General features: G+C 38.9%; 1 protein-coding gene across 1 annotated transcript in view; it reads left to right on the top strand.

Annotated features, from left to right (window-relative positions):
* The window catches only part of SUSD5 (sushi domain containing 5), a 41,267-nt gene extending 30,388 nt beyond the window's left edge, over positions 1–10,879 (top strand). Inside the window, exon 5 of the mRNA XM_074891309.1 lies at positions 9,360–10,879. Coding sequence (XP_074747410.1) covers positions 9,360–10,642 — 1,283 coding nt within the window. The 3' untranslated portion in view covers positions 10,643–10,879. The remainder of the gene's footprint in view (positions 1–9,359) is intronic.
* The last annotated feature ends 4,857 nt before the right edge of the window (positions 10,880–15,736 follow it).

The raw sequence follows: 15,736 nt of genomic DNA, 5'->3' as shown, positions 1-15,736 counted from the left end.
AGCATAAAGTTTCTTTCTTTCTGGGTGGCAGGAGCCATTCAAAATAAAAAACTGGAATTTTTTATGCCGTATTTATTTTTTTCATATCCACTAACCCCATTTCAGGGATTCAGTCTTATCCATCCCAGGGTTATCACTCAGCTCCTGCCTTCCAGTCCTCCATCTTCCTTCTTTTTCCCACAATACCATTTTTCTTTAGTACTGAACACGATTTTTAATTGCTGGAAAATAACCTTTGGGAAGATACTTCATCTGTGTATTTAGTATCAGACTCAGCAGCCCCTTTCTGGAAATCAGCTGTTTATAACCTTGTATGTGCTCATTCCGTTACTGGATGAGGTTTGTAACTTTTTAATGCACTTACTATGTTTACTCAAGGAAAGGGATTACTACGGATGTTACAAGAAATATCAGAGGTATTTTTTTCAGAGTAGTTCAAAAGCCATGCCTAGGCAATGTTAGTGAGCCAAAGACATTGTTTACCAGATAGATCGTACAATGCAGGTTTTGTATGTATTCTGCTATGTTTATTTTCACATGAAGCCACAGAGTTGCTACAGAGAAATGAAAACTAGGTGTTTGTTCTCACCTTTGGGAACCTAGAGCAAGTACAGAGGTAGGCATGCAAATACCATCTTTCCTTACCATAGACAGGCTGAGGCTGTCCATGGCTTTATCACCCTGTCACCAGCCTTACATGTAACATCATGTGATGTTACACGCTAAGGCCCCTGAGACAGCATCCTCCTTACAGAAAAGAAAAGGCGCCATGGTGGTACTGTGGCCCCGGGGAGACAGGGGTCAATACCTCTCAAGGGCACAGCAGACCCATATGCAACTCTCCCTGCTTCTTTATAGTTTCTATGTTGAATGGAGCTGACCATCTTTTAATGTTCTTGGACTTTTATTTGGGATGCAGAATGCGTAATACAATAGCTGTCCATCTTTTAGGCCCCAGACTTTGCCCACTGGCTTGCAAGAAGCTAGTCTGGTTGATGTGGCTTTTACTAGCCCTTTCCTACTAGTTACTTTAGCACTGTGGAACTTCTGGCCTTACATGTATGATAAATGCCACTTTCTTTTGGTGTGTTAGGACCTATGTAAGTTGAGAAAGCTGCCTATGCCACAGAAGAAGTCTATGACAGAGTGGCAGAAATACAATTTGGGTTAGAGCTAAGTAGTGAGATGGAAAAGTTTAAAAAAAGGTATTATTTTAAGATTTGCCCCAATAAAAAGGCATACAATTTTTATCTTGCACCATGCTTTCAGTATTTTTGCCTACAAACACAACAGTAGCTACACAGATACTTACTCCATTAAAAGCAATGAAAGTGGATTTTCTTACCAAATAACTTGACTCAAGGAATCAGGATTTTATTTAAAAAAAAAAAAAAAAAACAACCAAACCAAACAAACAACAAAAAAACCCCAAAAAAACAAACCAAAATGTGAAAGCTCTGGGAAATTATAATAATGACGTTTCCTTAATCTGAACTTTCAAGTAAATCCACCTTTATATGTTAGTTAAATTCTGCAACAAGCTTTTAACTTTCCCCTTGTTTAAACATAAGCTAAATACTGCCATGAGTTCAGACGTGGATGCAATCCAAATGCTGCTTTCTCATTCTCTTTCTCATGTCACCCTGCTCAACACATAAAGTTCACGATTTGTCCAATATTTAAGAACAATAACCAGAGTATCTTACTATTTTTTTCAGAGAGATATCACACCTTTAAGATTATATTTCTGCCAAAACAGATAAATTTTAAGCAAGGAACGGGCAACTGTTGGGTAACTGAGCTATCTATATAGACTGGAGTTAGTATATCCATTTAAGAACCTATATATTCCTTAATGCCCAGGGGCTTGCAGGGAGTTATTTTTACTCATGAATATATACCATCAGGCAGTGGATAATCATGAGAAAAGGTCAGACTTGTTCTCAGTAGAAACGGGTCATGTCTGTGCACCAGGGAACCAGATATTCAAAACCATCCAAGTGGTATAGAAATACCAAAAAAAACCCCCAATTCCAACATCTTTCTGAACTGTTTCAGCTTCCAGAACTGTTCTTACAAACAGCAGTTCAGATGATTAAGTAAAATACTGCTGGGAGTGTAGGAGGAGCATGGAGAGAGAGAAAGAGAAAAGAGTATTTACATCTGAATCTCCAAAAATCAGCACCAAATTCATACTTCTTTTTCCTTCACTGAGATTAGTGAAAATGCTAACTTCATCACACATAGAAATAAAACTGTATTACACCAAAGTAAGGAAGGGAAAGAATCAGTTGTGTGTGTTTCACTGTTTTCCCTGGATAAATAGTCTATTTCCCCTGTTTTGCCTGAGCCTTTCACACAGCTGCAGGGGAGAGAAAAATATTTTTAAAAGAAATAGGAAAGTGTGGCTGTAAAATCACAAACATCAACACTGGAACTTGGGAGCAGATGTAATATTGTGGATTATGATTATTTAAATTATTTAAATGTAGACTTCATGCTGAGGGGCTTCCTTTGATCCATGTTTTTCAAACACTTTAAGGACCTGGAATAGAAAATACAATACATGTTCAATTAATAATTATATATTCAATAGTCCTGACCACAATTCTTTTAAAAAAGAGGCTTTCCATGAAGACTGAAATGCGTGATGCTAGGATTAATTATTTTTAAAAAGTAAGAATTCAGTGAAAAAGACAAAAAAATTGAATTAAATTAAAAGAAACTTGATTTAAAGTTGATGGATATTTTGGGGTCATAAGAGAGAGGAGAATAATTATTAAGTACTCCATAAGTCAGCACACACACTGCTTTTTAAGTGCTTTGAGGCAAGAGAGTAACTTCCTTATCATGAAGGTTAATGACGGGACTTAACGGAGAATTCATATCCCTGTTGGCAGAGTGGGTCATTTCTGTCCTAACTGGCTGGCTTCAGAGGAAAGACGGTGCTGAAGCCACTTCAATGAACATTTAAGTGCTATGTTTAGAGACTGGTAAGACGATACGGTTCCCTTGTTCTGCATCTGCGCTGGGTGAGCAACTGGAAATGTGAAGCAGTCCCTATGACGCAACTGGACCACGGGGAGAAAACTCCAGTCAGAGGATTAAAAGATAGAAGGCCTGTTCCTAGATCTTGCACTGTCTCTGAGACCAGGGGCAAGTCACTATACTAACTCCCTGCTGCTTAGTCCACCTCGTCCTTGAAAGAGTGATAGCGTTTATCCAGCTTCATAAAGCCTTCTGAGATTTGTGGATGTTACAGCTGTGTATTACTGTCATACTTGGTAACTGCCACATTATAATGCCTAGCTCTCTAAGCAGAATTTCAGACTAAACAGCAATAATTGGGTTTTTCTTTTGTTTGTGTAAAGGCTTTGGGCCTGCTTTACATTCCCAGTTGCTCACCCAGAGCAAATACAAAGAACTATCATTGTAGCAGCGTTGAAATATAGCACTTAAATGTTCTTTGAATTAGCTTCATGATCATATTTCCTCTCTGTTTTGATCCAGTTAAAAGAGATACAGTCCATTCTGGCACCCAGGACGTAAGTGTACAACCATACAGTTGTCAAATTTGTAAATTAAATGAAAAAAATATATTATGCATCAACATACATATAATCCAAAATATGTGGCAAAACTTGGCTATGGGCATAACTGAGCAAAATAATTTTGGGGTTATATTAAGTGGATTCTGGATACAGTGAAGTATGTTGGAAATGAAGAAAACAGTATATTACAAATGGCTTTAATGTACATTGCACACCCCAGGTAACGGACTGTAATTTTTAATCAAGATGCTTTTTAAGGAAAAAAAGTTTCTGTATAGTTAGTGTTTCCTGCAATTTCTCATCATGAAAAGACACTGTGTTCTAGCTGCAAACACGGGGATATTCAACCCAACAAAGCAACCTTAAGCAGAGAACAGGGAAATACATGTTTTTTCAGGTTTTTTTCTATTTCTGTGGAGAGAACACTTTTTTTTCACAAAATATATCCTGAAGATCGCCATTGTAGTAAGGTCTGAAAGCAGATGTATACATGCCACAGCTGTGGCTGTCCTGCAGGCACAGAGACTAAAGTGACCGTTGCTAAGTGGCATCTGTTTTTTTTTCCCCAAACGAACCGTAGGTTCAATATCAGAAGCATTAATACTAACATTTCAGTGCGGGGGTCAGGGCTGCATTTCATCAGGCTGTGTCCTCGAGAGTTTGCTTCCTCAAAAAGAAGGCAGATTAGATGGCTGGGAAATCATGTCACATCTCTGCCCTAAAACTGGCTAAGAAGAATGTCAGATATTTATCCTTTTCCCTTGGCTACTTTGGGTTTTTCCAACTCTAAGCTTGTGGCAGGAGAGGTCATATCTTCTGCACATCTAAGGAATCTCTCCAGTGTCAACACTTGGATACTTGTCTAGAGTGTTCAGAGCTGGTCTAACTTTTCCACACTGAGGACCAGTGTAAGGAGGATTTCAGTGTAAGGAGGATTTGACTGACTTTGACCACCTCTGAAAGATTCATCTGCAGCTCCCAGACTTTTTGCCTGGTTCAACTATTCTCATTACTTCAAACATTGTTTTCTGAGTTTTCAAGAATGGTATTGATTCACATTCATGTGGCCTGTAAGCATGACTAGCCAGCACCATTTATTTTTCTTTTATATTTTTAATAGGGAGAGTAAAACAAAATGTCTCTGGCGTTTGATCTTATTTGGGAACGCCTTTTTTTTTCTTCTGAGAGTGCAAAGGGACAGTTGTGACAGACAAATAAAATCACCCACAAAATATGTCCATGGCCTGTCAAAACAACTGTCGTGACAAATTTTGGTTCTCTTTTCAGGTCTGTCACCAAACAGTTGTATTAGATTAATGTAAAGTATCGATCTGACATGAACTGATTCTGCCAAATGGAATTAGTTTAATAAATTATGATGGGTTATTTATTTGTATTAGCAGGCTTTCTGCTAGAATAAAAATCATGCTCCTTGTTGCTGTTGCAAAAGACAAAAGGCAACACAAATTCTGTCTAGTGTACTCTGTTTGATTTGAGAGAAGTGTGTTTGTGTGACTGATCCAAGTCATATGAATATTTCTTTGAGATGCTGTAGTTCACAAATCTTACTGATCTTAGGCAAATCAGTCTACATGCTCTTTTCCTTCCCACCCTTAAAGACAGATGCTGGCTTGTTAATGTTTGCTGTAACTACTTTGAGATTCTTAGAATAAATATGTTTTTATACACTAGAAATATTTATGATGATGGTCTACATAGAATCAAGTTTCAATTTCCTGTACTCCAAAAATACATTCACAAAATATGCAGTGCACTTTATGGTTGTCCAAAATAGCAACACTCAAAATAGAGCTCAGATGCCAATATGCTATCTAGAAGAAAAATTAAACTGATCTTAGAGTGTGGAAAACCAGGATCTTTGGTTTTGCCTGTCTCTATGTTTGGTCACTGTTTTCACATTAGGATCAAAAGTTGAAGGAGATGAAAGCTGTTTAGGACTGGATGCTTCCCAGAAAGGACAAGGCTAAACTAAAAGGATTTTACCTTTTAATTGAGCTTCACATCTTTGGTAGTATGCCATTTCAGCATCTGTTGCTGTGAATTGTTCATTTCAGCATCAGTAATCCCCAAGACAATGAATCAAAACTCACTGATCCTTGACTCTGCCAGAGGAGGGTAGGGGTAAGATGTAACAATGACCAAATATAGAAAGATTTTGGTCTTGGACTAATTAATGTCAGTGTTGGCTCTTCCTAAAACCAGACCTGCCTGGATAGGAAGGAAGATGCAACCACTTTTAAATCAGCTGCTAGCTGCTTTATAAATAAAGGTTACAACTATTTGGATAAGAGGTGGAGCTGAATCTACTTTGGTTGTAGCTCTTCAGTACCGTGACTAAAATTCAGGGAGCTGGAAAGCTCAAGGAAGTGCTGAGGAGGTGAGCAAAAAGAAGTGCAAAAGTTGTGCAATCTGTTCCTGGAAAATCAAGCTCACGGCTGACTTAAAAGATTGTCATGGTAACACAAACTCACTAAATGCTAAGTCCAAGCCCCATTTGAAGGTCTGAGGCCCAGAAGAAAGAATAGAGTATTATTACTGTGTAAGTCAATTCGGGATCATATAAATCAAAGCTTCGGAGTAAAGGGGTCTGTATTTCCTTTGATGGTTAGAGACCTCAATAGTTGCTTTCATTCTGGCATCCCATAAGCTAACATTAGTTATGTTGGTAGTCTTTGCTATAAACTATACAAATACAGGAGACTGCATATGAAAATACATTATAGCAGCTTTACAACTTGGGCCACAATCTGATTATCAGAAGGAACAAGACTCCCTTATGCAGTGACGAGCAGTGCATAATGAGCTCCGATCTCAGGCTCTCTTTAGACTACAATGGGCTTTTTCTTTCCTCAACTGAGCATTAAGAAAGCACCAGTTCATTTCTATACATGCAGGATCAGGCCCAAAGACAGAAGGTTTGGTGGAGACTTGATTGATGATTCAACAAATCCTTAATATGTTCTGATAGACTGAGGACTCATATTTTCCTAGGAGCACATGCTCTTTCCTGATGTGCCTCCATAAGACTTTCTTCTAAAGGGCTGAAAGTACATGGCAGGAGAGGCACTAAAGGGGAAGAGCTTCAAATTCTATAAAAAGCATATTACTATAGTTGTTAAACATTCATCAGTGATCCATACTGGTCAATAAGATGAATACTAGCTGCCCATTCATATTGCTAATTACAGAGTAGGTCTGGAGGAAACAACACAAGCATATGAATGTAATTTTTTTTCATGAATGTGTGTGCATGCACTAGAACACCATAATGTAAAAATCAATGTTTCATCCTCAGCTGGATTACTGTAGTCTGAAAAGTAAATGAGTGGCAAAAATAGAGGTACAGGAGACATAGAGGTGAAGACAGACTGGTGTGATGATTCATCTCAAAAAAGAAAACAATGACCATCACAGTTGGTAAATGGTAAGTTCTCACATTATGATGTCCCAGTTCATATATATCCAATAGACACCTATAGGCTGTCCTGAGAGCCACTGGTCTTCAGTGAGGCAGGCATACCACATATCAACTTTTAGTAGGAGTCGGGATGGTAAGAGGACAAAAATGGCTTGAGGCACCATTTCCACGCAAAGAGAGTGCCAGGCAGACAAATTCTGAAGTTAAAGTGAGAAAGGGACAAAGTGAGACTAACATTGGATGGCTGTTATAAGTGCTGCATAGCGATAGTCACAGAGTTTCATAAATATGTTGCTAAAATACTTTGGTATTTAAAGGTAGCCTCCAGTCGCTAACAAAAGTCTGAAATACTGTTGGAACAAGATTTTAGGATGAAGTGGAAAAGTGAGAGTCCTACCAGGAAGCTTTCCACTCTGAGAGCTGGATTCCCCTGTCTGTTGAGTCATCTTAGCACCAGATAGAAGTTTTTTCCTGCTTTGGAGAGGATGGAGAGGACCTAGAGGACTACACAAGCAGATGAGGACACTGGGGCCATGAGGGAGAGCTGTCCATTGTTGGCACTGTTGTACCGTGCACAGGTTACACCCTACACCCTTGCTGTGAGATGAGAGGACCTGCTGAGAACATCCAGTTCTCCAGCATGATAGCTTTCACGGAGGTAGTAACTCCCCTCAGGCTATGTCGCACAATTTGGTTTCCTCAGCATAACTGCTTTCGTTTCTGGTAGACCTGGACGCTACTCCAAGAAAAATACCTTTTGCTAATACTCATTCTGTTCTGGCACCTGGCTTAAGCTGTCCTGGCAAAAAGTAGGCTGGTGTGAGCTGTATCACCACTAAGTGTTTTTGGTCAGACTGGTTTGACAATATTTCTAATCTTTCTTAAGAGTAGACCAAATATGGCTCTGCCAGAAGTCGGGGAAGCAGTCTCCAAGGAGAATGTGACTCATTTGGAAATTGAGGTGGGCCCCAGATGAAAATGTGATTCAAAGTTGGTTGAGTGTAAAAAGGCAAAAAAAGATAAGGTTTTATGAATGCACTGATTTGTAATACAGCTTCTCCTATTAATTTCTTGTTTCCTGTGTCATGCCAGGTCTATTGCTTCACTGTCTTCACGAAAGACTAAACACTCTTTTAAAAAGAAAAATTCTCACCATGATTCAGTTTGTTTTATTTTCCATATCCCAAGGCACTATTTTCTAGGACTTTTAATGCCAGCATAAATCTCACCAATTACATCAGCTTTCTATGGAGTAAAACTTGTGTGAGCTGAAAATCAACCACCCTGTCTAGTTTGGAAAATTTTTCATTGAGCTAAGGTTTTAGAAGAGTGGAAGAAATATAAATTACAATGCATTATTTCATTCAAATTCAAACATTTAGTTTCATGGTTTGAGTCAAGTCTATTTCGCTATGAGTGGTAGGTCTGTTGAGGCATGGGGAGTATTTCTAAATCTAACTCAAACATTGTCATGAATCCGCCCCTCTGTTGCACTCAGTTATTTTTTTGCTGGTTTGCTTTGGGGTTTTTTTTCTTTTTGGTAACATTCAGTTTCTTAAAATTGGATGCCCAGGAGTTGATTACAGGCAGTATTATCTTGATAGCTAGGTGTTAGGCTTTGAGTGTTAGAAATGGAGTTTTCTATCCTTGCGGTCATGGGTTCATCGTGCTTTCTTCAGATGAAAATGAGTAGAACTCATTGTCAGCTTTGGTGGGGGCTCTTCCTCAGGCAGCTCTGAAGAGCTCTCATGGAATGAGAAATACCACTCAGCTCACCTGGCCCCAGGTGTTGTATCACTGAAACAACACGGTCATTGAAGAAAAGTATTGCAATGATAAAAAATTGAACATAAGGTAGTGAATATAATCCTTCAAAATCAGCTGGCTCAAAAGGGATGAAGTTGCTGTAAAACTTACAGGGTTGGGTTTTTTTTACAGTCCAATTAGCAGTTGATTATTTTTTGCTATACTTTCCTCTCCACACCCATTTCTTACTTGAATATGATGAAAAAAATTTCCTCAAGTCTGGCAAAAAGAATCATGTCAGGGAAAGTGAAGGTTTGAGAAAACAATAAGCAATTGAAGGAAGTCCTCTAACTGCAGACAGTAAGTTATTTATATACATGTTTAAATCTGGAAAGCTATTACTGGTTAGCACTGACACGTATCCTCGTTTTTTTAAACGTCATATTGACTATCAGTCTATGGTGGACCATCCCCTTTTCATATAAACAATAACACTGAATGAAAAATACTGTCTACAAGTCACTCCTCATTGCACCTTTCTTCTTGGCTTTTTGTAACAAATGAGTCCAGTACTTTCCTGGAGAAATTAAATGTTGACTTTTGGGGTTTTTTAACTTTTCTAGATGAAACCGAGGCACACATTGACTATGAAGATAATTTTCCTGATGACAGATCAATACCTATTGTTGAGAATCAACATGTCAATGGCAAAGAGGAAATCAAGCAGGAGCAAGAACAGCTTTCCTTCAGCAAAAGTTCAGAGGAAGGAAGAACTGGAAGTACCAAAGGTGTTACTCAGGACACAGACACTTCTGAAAAAGGAAGCAGGGCACCAACCGAGTCCCCTGTGTCACTCCTAAGCCAAAAAAACTTGTTCTGGTTTCCATCAGAGGCTTTCAGTGAGCCTGAATCAGAGAAGGAGACAGACGATTCTACTAAAGCACAGTTTTCTGAAGGTGATAACCACATTGGAGTGAAGACAGCCTATGATGAACCTGGTGCCAAAATGTTTTATGACAGTGAGGATTTCCCCATTGAACCCGTTCTCACAACTAATGATACGAAGGCAGAGATAGATGCAGTTGCCATTACTGATGAGTCATGGTTAGATGGCTACCCAGTAACACAAGAAGTGGTAGAGGATGATGAAGAGGAGGGGGATAAAGTTGATGGATCGATGGGAACAGAAGATGATGTTGTCCTCACGACTGACCACCCGAATCATGTTGAAGTAAGAAAACCGGGCAATGGCAGCCCAGCTCCAGAGGAAGGTTTAACACAGATTGTGGCAGCAACAACGAGGATAGCTGATGAAGGGACCAAAGAGACATCGGTATCACTTACATCAGTGAGTAGCCTGGAGAACTTGAGTGTGAGCAGAGGTTATGACGATGCTGCATGGGACCACCCAACTACATCTCTGGAAACTGTGACTCAGGAGCCCGGTACAACAATGCTGTTTGACATAACCAGCTTAAAAACATCCATGTCAGAAACCTCTGTGATGGCCAGCCCCTCTGATCACACTCCATATGAAGAACCAAAAGAAACAACTGCCTACCCAGCACAAGTGGCAACCACTGCACCAGCTCCAGATATCATTACTGACACATCAACCCAGGAATTAGCCGAGCAAGAAAATCTCACCCAGGGCCTTGGAGAAAAGCCCATCCCCACTTCTGAGCCGTGTGAGGGAGAGGATTGTCCCAAGTCAAGTAAAGGTGCTATCATAGCAGTAATTGTGATCCTTCTCTGCTTGTTGCTGGTGGCAGCTGTCCTGGCAGTGTGGTTTTTCAAAAAACGTCAGCAGAAAAATTCTGTCTATAAACTAAATGGAAGGTGTCAACCCAGACATCATTGCTACCACCACTACCACCACCAGCACATCGAAATGCAGAAAGTCTAACCAAGGGTCTTCTGGCAGAGATGCTAGAAATCAGAAGAAAAACATATTGATGCTAGAAGGATCACATGACTCATGGATGCTAAAATCCAGCAGTGCAGAAAGCAGAAGAAAACAAGAATGCTAAAAGAACATAGAAGACAGAAAAGGTTTCATCCTTTTGAAATCACAGTTTAGCATATTTGACCTTTCAGAGCTAAAGAATTTGCACGTTTTTATCATGAGGGTCTTTTGGAGACATCAGCAGGTCACAACGTGCTTGGTAGTACATCTACAATTTCTTCAGCTTTTACATTTTGCTCCTATTAATAATAAATTAATTGATTAATTTCTGTGTTACCTGGTTATAATGTAATGGCAGGGCTGGTCAGGCCTCCTTGGTCTATTCTCAGTGGAAGAGGGAAAGAAGGAGGGAAGGAGGGGAGAAGGATGTTTTTGGAGCAACCACACATTTGGTGTTTGTTCCTTTTTTAGAACCTGCCCAAGCTGGTCAGGATAAACCACCGTAACAAATTATTACCTGATGTGTCTTAAAAAGAAAAACTATTTGCTACCATACTTTAATGGATAGTATTGCAATGATTACTAAGGTACTTTTCTTCAACGTTGTGAATTTAACAAGCCACAAATGTTGGATCATTACTCTGTTTTTCAGAAAGGTGCTCTTTTAGCCTTAGTGAAGAAGTGCCATTCTTATACTAATCTCTTTATAGAAATCACAATGTCTCCCTGGAATTCAGAGAATACTGTAAGTGCCATTCTTCCTTGAGTATCAGCAGGAGAGGAGTCAGAGCACCTTTGATTCCAGGTGTTATGACTCTTATTACAGAGCCAGACAGTGATGGAGTGCTTTCCAGGGGAACCCTGTCTGAGGTCAGTTGCTTTTCTGAACACAATACCGACTGACCAAGATACTGATTTTTAATTCACAGCCAGTAGAACCTTTGGCAAGTGAAGCCATGTATAATACTTCTGCCGTGTGAACTCTGTAGAAGGACTGATATTCACCATTCTGCTCTTTCATCGGCTGGAGGGTGCCTGGGGTGGACATTGGGTATTGGAGATGGGTATCCATTTTGAATGCTGCTTATTGTGGTTTTAAAGATAAAGCAAACCTGGGAAAGAGAGAAATTGCATCCAGTTGGTAAAACACAAATGCTTGGCTTGTAGACTGGGTGTTAGTGTAAAAACACAGAGGCTTTTCCAACTGCATGTTCCATTTCAAGTGGTTTTGAAAATAAACAGGGAGAGAAGGGAAGATGTTTTCTAGAGGCCCTTAACATAGTTCTGGTGTGTTGAGTATGGAATATTCTTCCTTACCTTTCTGAATGAACAGGAAAAAGACTGGTAACTGTGAACAATCTCCAGATCAGAAATTAATTCATCTGCCATTCGATCGTACAGCCTTAGCCAAAATGCACCAGTAGTTCAACACATCAAAATACTGGAGTAAGAAAAGGTGAGTGGGTGGAGTCCACCCGTTTTCATGTTCTGCCTTGAGTCACAGTGCTAACCGTCTCTAACTCCATGGAAGGTAGACTTTATGAAATGGAGTGCAGAACTGGGTCTGTCATACATACAGCCATCAATCTCAGTGCTGGTAAGGAAACAAAAACGTTTTTAGATGACAGCTATATGTTATCTTGGAGAATTTGACATCAGAGTGGTAAGAGTTGAATCTAATTGCCTGGCAAGAGCCACAGTAAATAAAGGACAGAAACTGTACAGATTTGTAAATATTGTGTTCTCTGACATATGCATGACTTTATGCTTTTAATGCATTCTAGACTAAGAAATAAACTAGAATTTCTGTTGTAAACTATTTTTTTATGCAGTAGCATTTAAAAAAAACCCAATGGATTTCGCACTAAGCAACTTTATGGAGACTGTTAACTCAACTAAAACATACCCGTCTGTAATCTCATGGAAATATACTGAAAAATAAACACAGGAACATCCATTAAAAATATTGTTTAACTAAAGGTACAAGTATGTGTTACAGTTCTGTGCATCATCATTCAAAATGAGAAGTCGGTACTATTTGGCTCAGGAACTGAACATGTGAAAATGAGACTCAAAATATAATTACAAACACAAACTGTACAGGGATCTTATCTGAGGCTTAGCAATACTTGTTATTCATGCACCAGAAGAAAATGTACACTAACATAATGCTTCAGAGGTATTTAAATAAAAATCAAGTTACCAAAAAAAAAAAAGGGAAAGGAAGCGCCTGTGTGTGTTCTTGTGCAAATCATCCAGTTTTACCCTGTGTTTAGGGAGAAAATATTGGTCTGTCACTTGGATAATTCCTATAGAAGACACTTTGATATTAAAAAAATTAGCTGAAAAGTGTTCAGCTTAGGCTGCCAGCCCAACTTTGCTCAGAAGACCATCTACCCCCTTTTGCGGCAGCATCTGTTTGTACTCACAGTTTTCACTTTACCAGAATGAGTCAGGGAGTTTGGGAAAACCAATAAAAGGTGGGGATAAACAGCCCATGAATGATACGTTTGACTTAGATCTCCTTTTGTGTGTGAAACTTGGCTAATCAAAGACAGTAGGGATGGCAAACAATAAATACAGTACAATAAATACAAAATCAGAAGATGGTAAGGACAAAGAATTAAGAGCTGAAAGTGCCAGCTGTGCACTGAAATTAGGAGGGAAAAAAAAAAAAAGGAAAAGGGGAAATATTGGGAGTGATTTTGTGATGGTGACATCCAGTCATTAAGAGACTGATCTGTCTCTCTGTGATAAAAGTCAGTATCATCCTCTTCTGGGGAAGCCACGTATTACAAAGGGCTGGCCAGAACCAGCTCACTGGTGTTACGACTGAGATATGATCTCCCTTTCCCCTCCTTTCCTTTATTAACAGCTGTCTATTAACTGGGCCCCATTTCATACAGATCATGTGCTGCTGCGTCTGGGCAGAGCCCTGTATACATTTGCTGACAGGCAGGCTGAGAAGTGACACTGTGGTGTGTAACATCCAAAGCTACCGGCAGGGTTTGGGGGTTCAAGCCCTTGCAAGCAAACGGTGTTTGGTCCCCTTTGTACAGAAATGCTGGGATCATGGATTTTAGGTATTCAGTAAGCTCTCAGTCTGAAATCCCCTCAATTTATGTGCTTGTCCTTGCATTTGCCATCTAGATGACAATATATAGTTTATTGTGCTGTACTGCCTTATTGCATACTGTACCTCAAAAACTATTATGTTGGGGATTTGTTGCCACAGGCATTGAAGCCAGCATAGATTGATTTTTTTCCTTCAATTAAAAGAATTTACAGGTTTTTTATACCCAATAATTTGTAATGCAAAGATACGCCGTAATATGTAGCTGTGAAAGATCAGAATATGTAGCTATGAATGACCATTTTAAAAATTAGTCATGACAAGAAATTATTAGATAGTTGTAAGACTTGTCAAACTACAGGGTTACCACCAGCTCATGATAATACTTAAATGCTTAATCCCTTTTCAGATAAGTGATAGTGAGAATCAGGCAAAGGCCGAAAGCCACTTTTTTTTTTTTCTTTAAAGTTAGTATTCACATAAAGTTACACCTTTGACCCCCATATTTCCACTTGGAAGTAAGCAATTCCATTACTTTGCAAAAGAATTAATCAGGAAAAAAACCACATTTGTTACTTCATGCTGCTTAAAAGGCCTACCCATGAGATACATCAAAGGGAAGAAAATGTTAAAAATAATCAAAGACAACTTAGAAAGTTTTTCTACAGAAAAGGTTAGCATTTATAAACTTAAAAATTCAGAACTCTCTACAGAATTTAGTCTCCATCTATCATCGGTACTCTAAGGAAAAAGAAGAGGGGAGGGAGGAGAGATGGATGTCTAAACCGCTGAATATTTCCTTGCCAAAAATAAATAAATAAAAAGGTATCTATTTATGTTAATATTTTTTCCTAGGCACTGTAGAGGACTTAAGATACAAACCCCTGGTTTGCTGGGGTGTGCAACCCAACTTACTTTGGCTATTTCTTACTTAACTTCTTTTTTGTATATAGCTTAAACTCCCCACACTAGGTCATTCAAGTCTTGAGTCACCAGAAAAAAGAACTCGCTGTTTAAAGTATGGCAGACAACCAAAAGTTCAGACAGCTGCAATGAAGGATTAGTTGTGGGTTTTTCTCACTGCCTTGCTACAAACTGCATCACAGCTCTATGTTCAAACATTATTAAATGGGAATGTTTTCTCTGGCACCAACTACTTCTCCCCACAGTTTAAGTATTGAATTTTTTTAACTGAAGTAGCTTTGGTTTACAGCTCACATTAGAACTTAAAAACATATTTCCATAGTAGCTGGCATATGCAGGCAACTGTTTATTCTCAGTACCAGCCATAATAAACACTTGTACTTTTATAATCCAGCAAATCTTTGTCTAATCACAACTCCATTTTCAGAGATGTAAAATTTGCATGCTATTTAAACCATTTTTCATGAAGACTGCCTAGAAATTGAAAGATTTTCTAAGTCTGCCTTCATCATCAATATGGACCAATAATTCACTGTAAAGGATGTGAAGATACACAGTGGGTGTTAATGACAACATTCTATTGAGAAAAAGCTTTGTAAAGTGGGATATGCTATAGGATTTTCAGGGAAATAGCTTGTCTTGAGGAGACCCACCTTTAATTCTACCTCGAACTTACGTAGGCAAGTATGAAGAAATGGCACATCCTTGGTTGCATGGGCTTTCCAGGTGAATTGAGAGCAACATCTGACTAACTTTTGGGTTTATATTTTAGTATTCCAAGGCAGTAAATCTCTGGAAAATGGAGCAATTTTAATTTGCTTTTGGCTCATGCCTTGTCAACAGAAGTAATGAAGGTCTGCTTGCAGAATCGCTACAGTGAATGAAAGGACCCAGCAGGACAATGAATTCCCATTGAATTTGCCAGAACTGATCATTCTAAAAGTATTTGTTTTTCATAGCTGACTTTAATGGCTATCAGAATCGCCGAGACACAGAAGTATGGAGTCTGCATTGCTATTTTATGGGAACAGAATTAAACTTTAAGGAGAAAAATCACTACCACCCTTCTTCCTTTTTTAATGAATATTGCTATTTAT

Source organism: Strix uralensis, chromosome 1 (assembly GCF_047716275.1).
Source record: "Strix uralensis isolate ZFMK-TIS-50842 chromosome 1, bStrUra1, whole genome shotgun sequence".
In the NCBI taxonomy this organism is placed as follows: Eukaryota; Metazoa; Chordata; class Aves; order Strigiformes; family Strigidae; genus Strix; species Strix uralensis.
The sequence above is the reverse complement of the archived record's forward strand: the minus strand, read 5'-3'. Positions and strand labels throughout refer to the sequence as shown.